Below are 14,088 nucleotides of genomic sequence, written 5' to 3' on the forward strand. Positions count from 1 at the left end.
TATATATATATATATATATATATATATATATTATATATATATATGAAACATTCAGGAGTCCCAGGAAGACAGTTATCTAAGAAGCATGCTTTATGTATGTGAGAAACGTTTAATGTTGCTTCAACACATCATCAGTCTGCAATAATTAAACAATTTTTTGTTTTTACATAATAAATTACAAGTTAAAAGCACAAATTTATACAAAAAATTCACCTAAAAATAAATTAAAACTTTAAAATAAAAAACAAAACATGAGTAAGTGAGGAAGGCTACCTATTCAAGGAAATGAAAAGAGCCACGTGACCAAACAACAGTTAATAAGATATATATATATATATATATAATATATAATATATATATATATATATTCTATATACTTTGACCAAAATTTCAGCCAATGGCTGCGAAAAAGATGCAGAGGTATAATAGAAACAACGAAACCTAAAGGAGGATGATGCCACACGGCATTCTTGACGAAAGAGGTCAAGTCACTGAAGTCATCGACTGTGTTGCTACTGTTTTTGCCATCAATGGACATAATCCAAGAAAAACAAATATGGCTGCCACGTGAGAGCCCATTGTCCGTCTGCTGATCCGAAGCAGTGAGTTATTCATCTGGCAGATAGACGATTGTGATGGATCGAAGCAAGGGTCAAGAAGATTATGGGGTGAGTAACCTCACCCTAAACTGTTATTAGCCGTCTGCAATAAATTTCTGTGAAATCAGCTCATCATTCCTTGATTAATCATTTTTCTTATCTGTTGTTTATGTCTATTTTTAATTACTCGATAGCTGTTCATCGTGTATTTGTTATTTTCATCGGTGGTTTACTGTAATTACGCTTTCTTATTTACTACTGCCATTGATAGTGGTGTTAATAATCCTGCGAACAAGCAAAGTCAGACGCACAACCACGAGTGAACCAGTTAGAAAACTGCTTCCTTGAGAAGAGAATAAAGAAAAGTGCCACTGAGAAACACCATTGTCTGGCATTCTTCTCGAAAGGTAATGACGAGACCCTTCCCTTTGTAAGGATAATGGCCTGGCATTCCTTCTGAAAGGACCGGATCCTGCGACATTTGAGCCATTAGTACGAAATGTAGGTGACGCTGTTGACGTGCTGTGCATGAGAGAGGGGAGGGAAGGCTGCGTCGCCGATTGGTGTAGCTACTGGAGTAGTATATAGAAATATGTCCTAAGTATCATAGCCTAATATGCCTTGATACCCATTAATATGGTTGAGTAGGTCTTAATGCCCTAACATCAGAGAGGTATTTCTTGATATCTAAAGATATGTCTTGCCTTCAAGAGTAGCGTATACGGCTAATTTCTTAAAGCGTAGTGTAATGATTTAATGCAATATAATGTGCATTAGGAATGTACTGTATATCATTGCCCTAACAAACACACTGGATATGCTATGACACTGACGCTGATTATTAAGTATGATAAAAAAGATTGGCTATTGCGCTATAGTTGCTGACCATCTCTCTCAATTTTCTGAATGATTTCATGTACCTTTGCAATGGTAGTGTCTTTCACATCATCAGTAATTGTAAGTAACACATTGGTCACCTGTCTGAGTGCTCTACTCAGTTGTTCACCACGAGTGGTATGCACAGCAAAATTGAGCACATGCCTGTCACCTAAGGACTTAATAAAAAAATTAAATTGATAAGCCCTTCATGTCGTAACAGAATAACAAAATGTGTTCTAATGCTCTGACATATACTATACTACAATGGACTCCAATAAAGTAGAGTGGAATGTGGTGTAATGTACAGTGTGGTGCCATGATGCCTAAACGAAAACATCATAACAACTATCGAAATATGTATTGTTGTATATAAGGTCCACAGTAATATTCAGTAGTGAATTATGTCTGAATATCCCAACAAACGGTGAAATGTCTTAGTACCCTAACAAACAGTTCAATGTTTCCTAATGCCTTCACGTACAGATTGTCGTAATGCCCAAAAGTATGTCGTTAGGCATAACGGATTCCAGAATATATCAGCGAGCCTGCTCGTCGGCTGTCTACCCCAAGGTAATCTTCCGATCGGAAGGTTACCACATAAATATTTATTTGCCTATTCCGCAATCTGAGAGTCATTTATCGATATTTACCTTAGTCATGTTAATTTTGGAGTAAGAATTTTTCTCACTAAGGCAGTATATTAATGTTCGGTTGCAAAATTTCTCTTAATTATTCGGAATAAGGGAATAGAATAATGTCATCCGTACTATCAAGATAATGAGCAAATGTATTTTTTTTCAAACAGAATCCAAACGTTCTTTTTCCTTAGAATCTAATAAAGTAATTGAAGTTTCATAAGCTTTATACTCACGAGATCGATCCTCGGCCAGGGGCAAGTGATTTATTACTACCCCTGTTGTAAAAATTTAATTGTCCTCCTGTTGACTTTAGCAGTGAAGTATATACCTGATAATGAGTCAGTTGTGGAGGGATTCAGTTGGAGAAAGGTATGGGAGAAAGCAACCTCATGTGAAATACTTGCTGAGAACCTAAAGGCTAACACCTACTGGAACCATTTCTCCCTATGCAAATACGACTTTACTGTATGTTTCAGGAACTTTCGTATTAACTTGACTCTATGGCCCTTCCCTTGCTATTCATCTTTCACCCCCATCTATCCGGCATTTTCTAGGTCTACTGATACCTTTTTATGAACTCCATTATTTTAAAACTACTGAAACCTTTTCATAACCTACACAAACAGTTCATTGGAACAGCTTCCATTTTTTTTTTTTTTTTTTAGCATCCACACTTCATTTCCGTAAAGGAAGTTGGCTCATCAATTCCTGGATCCATTCTCATTGTTTTTATAGACACTTCAAGTCTTTTTTTTTTTTCAATCATCTGCTTCCATTCTTACTTCATCTAACCTGGGACTTGTCTTTTCATACGCCCACGGTCTATGGTCCCACCGTCCATATTGAAACTCATTGACCTGTCATCGTGACTTCCATGGGGCCTAATACCTTGTTGTTTGTCACTCTTACTCTAAACTTCTTTTCTTGCAAATACCCAGACTCTCTCTCTCTCTCTCTCTCTCTCTCTCTCTCTCTCTCTCTCTCTCTCTCTCTCTCATAGGTATACATATATAATATATATATGTACTTTAATTCGTTCGGGCTGCCCCAGAGAAAAAAAGCACATTCCAACACAAGGCTTAATCCAAAACGAACCCCATCCGCTTGTCGGCCTCAAGCCTACCTTCCTAGACAGCTTTCCTGTCTGCCAGTGGAGAAACAGTCAACCGGTGTTTTACGCTATTTATATAATTGGTAACGCAATTGGAAATGAATTGAGAGAACAAGTTTCAGGTCGGCTGCAACGCATGTTAATTCGTGCCCAAGTTGAGAGATGCCCGGTTGCCCAAACCATCGGTCCTATCGTGAGTCATTGTAATTGACTTCACAAAAAGTTAATGAAAAATCTGACATGGAAACTTTGCGAAGAAAAGGAGGAAGAGGAGAAAAAAAAAAGGTGGGGGGAGAACGAAAAGAGATGAAAGTTGTTACCCCTGGCTAAACTAATTACAACATGGAAAATAGGAGCTGGAGGGTGACAGATCTTAGAAATGCATCCCTTAGTACTGCTTCCACGAAAGAAACGATCAGATCAATTTATACGTAAGTAATCACGCGCGCGCGCACACACACACATACACACACACACACACACACACACACACACACATATATATATATATATATATGTGTGTGTGTGTGTGTGATGTGTGTATATATATATATATATATATATATATATATATATATATATATATAATATATAAATTGTCTAAACATGTTCTTGCACACATTGTAATTATGAATTCATTTTTTCAAAGTGATAAATCAAAACAACTGATCATGTATAAAAAGGCGAATTTAAGATTAGAGGTATTTTATATCTGAGAAGAAGCTTTAAAGAATGGAAAATCAATGCTTTTGTCATATTTAGACATGCTGGCAAAAATGGTAAAAGTATCCTGCTCTACTAATATATTTTAGTTTGTTATATCGTTGCCGCTGAACCAACTTTTTAGAAATAGTTGTGATAATGCAGTGCTTGAATAGAATTATCTCCTTTTAACAAGGTTCTTATCTTAATCCTTACTGAGCGAAGGCAAAACTTAATTCACAGTTTTTATTTTTTAAGCAATATTTACCTATGAAGCTGCAACAGGGAAAGCAGCCAAATGTTTCCAAGGGAAAAGCTGCCATCTGTTTCGGTAGATTTTGTCTGGAAACATTAGGCAACCTGTCTTCTGCGGGCGTGGCCTGTCACTTATCTTAGAATGAAACACTGTACTCTAGTTTAATTACAGCTCACAGTAGTCACTTATTACACAATACCACTTGATTTTACTATCATGTCGGGATGTTTCTAGGTTTACTACCACTTCTTTGCTGGTATTAGCAATACAAACAAGGAGATGGAAGCTTAAATTAGTTTTGAATATTGCTAATAGCATTCTCTTGGTATATCTGCAGACAGTACATATTAAGAGAATGTATGTAAATTCGTATGGCACTATGCAACGTGAAATTTTCTGCTTCAGTTTTCTTTACATTATTGTCACTAAGAAGGCCAAAGCGGGTTACAGTACCTTTATTTATGGCTGTAGAAACCTTTTTCGTTTTTTAAAGCTTATTAATGTTGCATGTGCTATAATTCTTGACATAACTGTCGCGGTTGTGGTCCACTCGAGATTAGCCATAGGTTATGTGTGATTGTTGCAGCTCTCCTGGAGTCACTGGCGAAAGCAGTAGATTCTGAGAACTGTCCGGGCAAGTGCTTACAGGGCCTTGCAGCCCTCATCTGTAACGAAGTGCTGGAAGGGCCTGATAGGTGCCCCGCCCCGGGAGCAAAATGCTGTGTCCCAAGAACCCCAAGTAAAGGTGAGATAGATACGCGGACCCAAGGACACCGAGAAATTTTAATAAAATCATAAAGTTTTAGCCCTTTTTAATCTAACTTTCTAGTACATTTTAGTCTTATATGTAAAGGTTAATTTAAGCAGTTGTACGGTATGCTGTAGATAAGTAACTGTAGTTCCTATGTATTTGTAGTTTATGCTGTTCTGTGTTGTTTTGCTGTAGTTTTTATGTAGTAATTGCACTAACCCTACACATGTTCAAGATTTCCCAGTGCTTTTGGTTTTTCATCTTCAATTAGGATATGATTATCCCAATTCATTTTATTCTTGACATTTGTTTCACAGAAAGAAACGTTTCTCTCATCCTTGACTTTCAAATATTTGTCCAAAATTATGTATTTTCCATTTGGTCATTTTCTCGATGTTCTTCTGCATGCTTTCTTTATACTTCTCTGTTTAATGGAACATCTGTCATCCAGCCACATAAGTGTTCATGCTGTTTTTTAGAACGCTATATATCGAAACATATTTTGCCTTATAATGCTGTATAATTTTGTAGCATCCCTTCTTATTATCTGTCATAGATAGCATTGAATTTTATATGCTAAAGTTCTCAGTTGTTATACAAATAATTCATATTTTAAAGATTCATTCTCATCACCAGGTAATGATCGTTTGAAGGAACAAACCACAGAGGATCAACCCATATCGACAGATGTCACAACGGAATCCTTAGCTGACCAAGAGGATGTGAGTTTCATAATAATTTTGGCTGGAATTGTCTGAACAAAAAATTTAAATTTGATTCCATCTAAGATCGTTGTGATTTTCTTTCATTTCTTGTTAAGTAGAAGTATTAAGATGATACAGTTAATATTGCGTTTTTGCTCAGAATAAAATATTTACAACATGAATACCAGAAAGATGACGCCATTGGAAGGATTTTATGAATAGCTTCTTATACCTGAATTCTATATAGCAGACAACAGCCTCCACGGAAGGATTCTTTACCTGGACCGGCATTCAAAATGCAGATGATGAAGAATTGGATAATATGTCCCCAACTCCATTGCCTAGTACTGAAGACCCCATGGTCGCAGGACCAGCAGGTGATCCCCTTGACCCACTCGCAGAAAATCCCGAGAAGATGGCAGATGCTGACACCGAAGGTCCTGCAAGTGAAGTCCCGGAAGACAAAGAAATGGCAACCACTGATGAGCCAGATTCTACCACTCCAGCAGCTCAGGCCTACGCTCCCTCAAGTAGTAAGGCCTTTTACAGCTGGAATTTTGAAGGACTGCATTTGGTAGTGTGACCACATTCAGAACGTGAGAGTAGCCACTCTCTGGACTCTTATTCAGTCCTTGAGGGTAGCCACTTTCTGGTCTCTTGTTAAGAACAAAAGGTTCACTGTTTTCGTGAATCAGAACTTCAGAGTAGCACTTTTGGTTCTTCCCATCAAAAAATCAAACAGCTATATAGCAGGCTGCTTTATAAACGAGAATTTCTCTTCTCTGTCCTCATATTATATCTTATGTTCAAATTATTTGATATGAAATGCACACTTCATTTTATCAAAATTACTGTACAAAAGAAAGAATGTAAATGTTGATTTTGTTGTATTTTATTCTATGCTTTGTTTGTGGTTTAGTAATTTTCTGTTTAATGATCATCATAGGTTTACGAGTTTGTCCAGGAGTCTGTGTGGCTAATCGTATCAGTGAATACTGCGAGGCTGCTTTAGATGTAGAGCAGTTCTGCAAGGCAGGATTAAGATGTTGCGTATCTGCAGACCTCTTTATTGATGTGGACGAACCTCCCAAGGAATTTGTGATTCTAAAACGAAGGAAGCCACCCCAAGAGGAAGACAGCGTTCCTGAGGTCTGAATGACATCTTTTGCATGTTATAAATAGGTTCCTCATTGTGGTATATCATTCTTTATAATCTATTTATATTGTTAGGAGTGCAAGGTTCTTCTAGTGGTTTTATAGATTTTTGGTATCTCCATTTGAATCTAATTACAGTATTTATTTACGTAATACAGAATGTCAGCTTCAATGATTTTAATAATTTCATTCATTAGGCTTCAGCACTTGCATCTGCCACTCCTGCTACTGCTACTACTTCCACCACCACCACAACAACTACCACAGAGCAGCCATCTACCGAACTGACGACAGTGTATTCTCGGAGACCACGTCCAACTACCAGCCCTCCAAGGAATATACCTCCTGAGCTTCGCTGTAAAGGGACATGTGTGGCTGGATTCTTTGCTTTCCTCTGTGATGAAATTGATCGGAATGGACTCTGCCCTCGAGGTGGACGGTGCTGTGTTACCCAGAGACGGAAACCAGATTCCAAAGAACCAGAGGCAGATCGAAGGAAACCCACTACATCTACTACGACCACCGCAACTCCTCTAGCACCACCTGAGTGCCCGGGTACCTGTTTACCAGTATTGGTTTCTTCTTTCTGTAGTCAGCCTTCAGTGTTGATAGAAAGAAGCAGCTGTGAAGAAGGCACTATTTGCTGCAATGCTCATGTAGAGAGTGAAGTACCTTCACCAACGCCACCTCCAGAAAGACAGCCACCTCCACCACCTCGTCCAGCACCACCTGCTGACAGACCACTTCCTCCTCCCTTCAATGCTTTAAGTTCTTTCTTCACTCGACCATCACCTCCGCCAAGACGGGAAGACTTGAGGCCACCCAGACCTCAAACACCACCCCCTCCTCCACCTCCACCAACCACCACTTCCACAACCACCACCACAACCACCACCACCACCACAACTACTACACCACCACCACTGCCAACAGAGGCTCCCGATCTTCGGCAGGACTGTCCTGGAACTTGTATTCAGCCATTCCTCTCATTTACATGCTTTGGTAAGTAGACAAGTCAAAACTTAATTCTTGGTACTTATAAGACGGTCACATGATTTACAGTACCATTCACATTTATTTTTATTTGAGAAACTTTAATTTAAAGACAAGAATAAAAGTGAGTACACTTGGTACTGTTTAAACATAGACTTATTATTTAATTTACTTTTCAAGTAGATATTTGCCCTACCCACACATAAATTACATCATTCAAATCATTTATTTATTGTGAGAGATTAACTGACAGTTATTTACCTTCAAGTATTGGGCAACATTACCGTCAGTGCAGAATGCCTATGTCTTAGTTAGATATAAAGAGCTCCTTATTAACATATGTTTTCTTATTCTTAGGCAATGCAGACATGACAGACTTGTTTAAATGTCAAAAGTCCAACACACAGTGCTGTTCACCCAAGTCAGCCCTTCGAGATCTCATCCGATATGAAGATATACCAAACACCGCCAGAAACGACACAGTATGGAGACCACCTTACGATTCCACCTTCGTTCCAACGCCTTATGGACCACCAGGATTTGACCCTGCATATGGTCATCCTGACTATGAACAGCCCTCATATGGACAACCTGGTTACGAACAGCCTCCTTATGAACAGCCACATTATGAACATCCTCATGTAGATGATGAGTACGAAGCACCTTATGAGCAACCCCATTATGAACAGCCTGCATTTGAAGAACAGCCTGCATATGAAGAACAGCCCTATGAGCAGCCTGCATATGAACAACCTGGTTATCAAAGTCCGTCATATGCCGAGCCAGCATATGAAAGGCCCTACGAAGAGCCGGCCTATCAGCAACCTCCATTTGAACAACCAGCATACGAAAGACCGTTTGAACGACCACCATACGAGCACGAACAGCCCCCTTACCAGCCATTCCATGCTAGAAGAAACACATCACAAGGTAAGCGTTTTAGTCCTATAAAAGGCAATATCTGTGCTAAAATTATTTGCATGGCAGTTACTTATAACTTTTCAGTATTTTGGTGAAAGAACTTCGTCATTAATTTTTCAGAACCAAACCTGGTTGATCTTAAAGTTATTTTCAAAGATGAATAATCATAATTTTGGTTCGTGTCATACCTTCAAAACTAACTTTGAGACTTTTTTTTTTTTTTTATTCTTTCTCAGTAATTCCACCCAAACCTGTGCACACAACTCGGGCTCCTGTTCGAAACAAGTATGTGTGCGGCGTCAAGGGAACCCACCGAAGTGGGCGCGTTGTCGGTGGAGAAGATGCCTTACCCGGTGAATGGTGTTGGCAAGTGGCTCTCATTAACTCACTGAACCAGTATCTGTGTGGAGGGGCCTTGATTGGCACCCAGTGGGTCTTGACAGCGGCACACTGCGTCACGAAGTAAGTTGCCATTCTTTGCTAGTTCCGACACTCCATTGGTGACATTAAATTTTCAGTACTCCAGTCTTTATTTCTGGGATTAAGTCCTTCTCTTATGCTATTATTCGTTACTGGTACTTATATTTCCTTTGTCTAACTTCCTTTGGGGTTTCTTATTCATTCAAAGTGGTTGACCAGTTAACTCTTCTTTCACTGAGTAAACTATTTTTATCAGGAATTTGGTCATGAATGTTTCTTATGCTTACTAATTATTCCAGCCAAGTTCCATTGCTAACACTGAGGTACACTCGGTGACAGCTGTAAATTGTTGTTCCTCTATGTATGTACAAAGCGCTTGACTGAAGCCTCGCCACTGATACATGTGGAAGCATTGCTGAAACTTTTTTTCATGGCATTTATTGTGGTAATCTCTATTAATTGTGTGAGACCAGGAAAATAAACTTATCCCAGATGTTTGTGTATGGTCCAGTGAAGTCTGTTCCTGGATTTTCAAAGATATATTGAAGTGTAGGTGAAAGTTTTTAATGCCTCTCATCTTAATCTCATGTAACTGATAATATTGCAGTCGCTGTAGCTCCTAGCTTATAATTGCATATGCAGTATAGCTGTTTTTGGGCTCAATGATTTGTGGATACTGTATGTTCTGATTCCACACATATTCCAGGTTATTTTCCTGAGATCTATAAAGTTAGATAATATGTATCTGAAATATTTTAAAAGTATCAGTCACCATCCCACTGATTTAAAGGGAATCAATCATGATTATAAGTAGGTCGTTTTTGTCAAACTTCTATATGATTAGACTCGGTGTTCTCATACGACATTATGCCTGTTTTTTGCAGCATAGTACGCTCAGGGGATGCTATTTATGTACGAGTTGGTGATCACGACTTGACCACCAAATTTGGATCTCCAGGAGCTCAAACTCTTCGTGTTGCAACGACCTACATCCATCACAACCACAATTCACAGACCTTGGATAATGATATTGCACTCCTCAAACTCTCAGGTCATGCCGACCTTAAGGAAGGGGTTTGTTTGGCATGTCTTCCAGCAAGAGGAGTCAATCAAGTTGCGGGCAGCAGATGCATTGTCACTGGGTATGGCTATATGGGAGAAAGTAAGTAGAGGGCAGTATTTTGTATTACTAATACTGTCTAGTCATTTATTCATACCTTTGGGGTACTATTTCATGCTATTATTATGCATGAATATTTTATTTTGTGCCTTTTAAACTAAGCCTTACGTATGATATACCCGACGTAAACGAATGTGTTTAACTTAAATGGCTTTGTTTTAGCTTGCAAAAATATGGTATACACTTGCACATATATATGTAAGTAATGTACAGTTCTAGTTGTGTCCAGACACAAATGGTACACGTCTCGTTTGAATGACTTTAATGACTTGGCCATTGTTGTTTTTTTTTCCTCAAAAAGAACTTCCTGCAATAGATAATGCAAAAAAATGAAATCGAATTATGTCAAGTATTCACCTTATCTCGCTTTTAATAGCCTTCCTTCATTTCAGCTGGACCGATACCTTTGCGTGTGCGTGAGGCTGAGGTTCCCGTGGTATCTGACAGTGAATGTGTCCGGAAGATTAATGCTGTGACAGAGAAAATATTCATTCTCCCAGCTTCATCTTTCTGTGCTGGTGGAGAGAGTGGACATGATGCTTGTCAGGTATGAAAGAATTAAAAATGCTGTATTAAATTTGGTTATTCTTAGTTATAAATTTAGCAAAAGTCCTAGCTAGGTTTGTGATCCTTGTTGTTTTAATATGGTAATACAACATGTGTACTGTTTGGTACTGTTTGAAATATATCCTACCTGAAATGGTAAGGAGACATTATTAATTATGTCATTCTTGTCACCGAAATATGCTAGATGAAGGCTGATAATAAGAGATGATCTTCCCTCTGCTTCTGTACTGGTAAGCCGACATTGTAGCAAGGCCAAGATGTTAAACATACGACAATTGTCAGTGGTATAATGCAAAACATATGAGTATCTGAGCTTAGCATACAATAAGAATTCATGTCATGTTGCTTGAGGTAGAAGTGATAAAATCCCAATAATGATTTTTAGGTAGTGCAACAAGGATTCGACACTAAATATGAGAGTACCAATTGCAGTACGTACTACCGTTTATGACTAACATTCGTACCACTTGGAGCCAGACTTGTTGATATTACTATACAAGGTTTTCTATAACGAGGACTAATTAATGATCTCGTGTACTTATATACAAAACTAACATAAAATACTACAGTACTAGTAAAAGCAGCAAGACAGTAAAAACTTATAAAATTCATGATTGTTTTTTTGGTCAGATCAATCTGCAAGGTGAGGATGTGAAATTATATAAGGGATGAGTTCATTATAAAAAATTAGGCTTCTTTATTTAATTTTATCCACGGCTATTTTACATTCTCGTGTAGTAAATTCTTTATTTATCTTTGTATCTACCTTCAAGAAATTTACCCAGCTCTGCCATGGCAGATATAGGTACACTCATTGTTGTCACAAGCCTAGATATTTGCGGTATTATAACGTAATATAACCAGATTGTAGTCCCATATGTATCCAGGATTTTAAAGCTGGCTCAGAGGGTAGGTTTTTTGAGTGGGAGGAGAAAATTGGAGCAAGGTAAGGAAGCTGGGAGCTTTGCTGGAAGAGGCCAAGGGGAGCAGATAAAAAATAAAAGGGAAAAGCCATTGCAGCTGAGACCTGTTACCTGGCAAACTATCGTTATTGCTTTCTGAGAGCCCAAGTCCAGATGAAAGAGGACACTGATCATAACGTCAGTGCCCTGGCCCGATACACAAAAGTCAGCCTTAATAGTTTACATCCTGGAAATTGGTAATCCTCATTGATTCAGTAACTTTCCTCACACTGCCAAATTTTCTTACATTTTTTCTGTCATATGGCCGTTCTCCTTTTAAAAGACTGGTATTTTGCTTCCTTCGTGAACAAAAATCCAACCGGAATCTTTTATCATTTTTTTTCTCTCTTGTATCCGATGGGCCGGCGCTAGAAAAGTGCCGTGGGTTTTCTGGCCCTGTGACTCTTGCTCAGAAAGGGGGATTAATTATAATAAGCCGTGGAGGCCAGCAAAATAAGAAAGACCTTATCCAGTACTAAGGGTTTTTGTTTTTGATACCATTAACACCCTTAGACTGTGTGTGGATGACTCGGCAAAGATAGAAGTTTCTTTGTTATCTTGAGACCGGCAGACAGTATTGAAACTCCAAAACAAAGACAAATTACTTTAGGGAAATGAAGTAAATGAAATGGAATCAAGGCATAACTCAAATCAGCATTTTTCATATTGTACAGTACTGCATTCCTTTCTTTTAGGGCGATGGAGGTGGACCTCTTGTATGCAACGTGGATGGATACTTCGAATTAAGTGGTCTGGTGTCATGGGGCTTTGGATGTGGTCGTCAGGATGTTCCAGGAGTATATGTCAAGGTCTCCTCCTTCATCGGATGGATCAATCAAATTATTTCCGTCAACAACCTGTAACCAAGAGTTCTAAGGCCTGTCTAACACTGGCATTTACGTAGAAAGAGGTGTTTGTTTGGAACTGGTGGAGCTACTTAATATTTTTCAATGATGGGAGAAGGATTACTCTGGTGGGGATCAATACAGGAATGTGACTTATTCCTGATTGAGGGCATCGGTTTTAAATGAAAGATAAAATCTAAACATTGGATTTTCAGTAATCTTAAAGGAAAAAGTATAAGGTCTTATAAGAAAACTTTTAATGAATAGTACTTAGAATGCATGTGATAGTAGTTTTACAGTCTCATGTTAGAATTTTTTTTAATTTTTCATCTTAATCACTCCAATTAGGCTCATGTTGTTTATTGGTTTCGTGTTAATCTTTTACCAGTTTCTTGGTATACTGTACTGATGAAATGTTTCTTATAGTGAAACTTGTAATTATGAGTTTAAAACGAAAAACTCAAACCGTGGAAATTTGCATTAGCCATAATACTCTTATAGAGGTTAGTGTTATGTATCATATTTATTTGTAATTTATTTCAGCCTTATAATGTAGATATGGCACATTATTTTAGCTTAAGAATGTTGCATGATATTTGTTTAATAATTCAGTATTATCAAAGTAAATTCTTTCCGTAGGAACCAAGCATGACAGTTGGATTTTCATGAATGAACTTTCTGAACAGTCTTTTGTTGCAGTCTCTTTTATTTGTTGGAGAAAAAATATTGAGATTATTTTTTTATAAAATGTTTTTTCATGCAACATATTCTTCCATTAAAATAATGTCGGGATTTTTTACAATTCTATTTGGCGCAAAGACATGGACTTCTACAATGGACATAATGCAGGGGTTCAAAAAAATCAAAGTCTTCCCGGAAATGAAAGAAGTTATAGTTTCCCTGTATAAGATTATCAAATAACTAGACAGACTGCATCAGTTTTCATTGTTGTATAACCAAAGACGCATAGTGTATGTGGAAAATTAAGCTTTCGTTTGGAAATCTGACAAAATGACCTAGTGTGACGAAGTGACTTTAAAAAATCAAATAGGAACGTCATCATAAGCAAAGACCTTTTTATTGTTGAGCCAAAGACTTTTCCGTGTGATCACACAATTTTGATGTGATATGTTGGCTTACATTTCACTTTTACAAATGACCAGATTGACGCAACTATTTACCGCAATTGAAATTATTGAGACTGCAGTACCCTACGTGATACTTTAGCTAGTGATCAAAATGTTATTATTTAATATGGATTTAGAGGCTACGTTACAACTGAAATGAAGGACTTGACACAATCGAAAGTGAAACAAATTGGGCATCAAAGCACTTTTATCTGTTAGTTTTAGCACAATATAAACTTATGGTGTTATTTGGTTATTTTTTCCTGTTTTCCTTTCAT

The 14,088-nt window shown here is 37.8% G+C and overlaps 1 protein-coding gene across 4 annotated transcripts in view; it reads left to right on the forward strand.

Moving 5' to 3' along the window:
- The window catches only part of LOC135213603 (protein masquerade-like), a 71,841-nt gene extending 58,840 nt beyond the window's left edge, over nucleotides 1-13,001 (forward strand). The window contains exons 3-12 of one of the 4 annotated variants that reach the window (XM_064247623.1): nucleotides 4,772-4,930; nucleotides 5,573-5,658; nucleotides 5,888-6,173; nucleotides 6,587-6,789; nucleotides 6,993-7,797; nucleotides 8,146-8,718; nucleotides 8,946-9,171; nucleotides 10,014-10,291; nucleotides 10,702-10,856; nucleotides 12,534-13,001. In XM_064247623.1, the coding sequence (XP_064103693.1) occupies nucleotides 4,772-4,930; nucleotides 5,573-5,658; nucleotides 5,888-6,173; nucleotides 6,587-6,789; nucleotides 6,993-7,797; nucleotides 8,146-8,718; nucleotides 8,946-9,171; nucleotides 10,014-10,291; nucleotides 10,702-10,856; nucleotides 12,534-12,701 (2,939 nt within the window). In that variant the 3' untranslated portion in view covers nucleotides 12,702-13,001. The remainder of the gene's footprint in view (nucleotides 1-4,771; nucleotides 4,931-5,572; nucleotides 5,659-5,887; nucleotides 6,174-6,586; nucleotides 6,790-6,992; nucleotides 7,798-8,145; nucleotides 8,719-8,945; nucleotides 9,172-10,013; nucleotides 10,292-10,701; nucleotides 10,857-12,533) is intronic. The other 3 variants (XM_064247624.1, XM_064247625.1, XM_064247626.1) reach the window with 3 other exon arrangements.
- Nucleotides 13,002-14,088: the final 1,087 nt, after the last annotated feature.

Source organism: Macrobrachium nipponense, chromosome 43 (genome assembly GCF_015104395.2).
Source record: "Macrobrachium nipponense isolate FS-2020 chromosome 43, ASM1510439v2, whole genome shotgun sequence".
Classification (NCBI taxonomy): Eukaryota; Metazoa; Arthropoda; class Malacostraca; order Decapoda; family Palaemonidae; genus Macrobrachium; species Macrobrachium nipponense.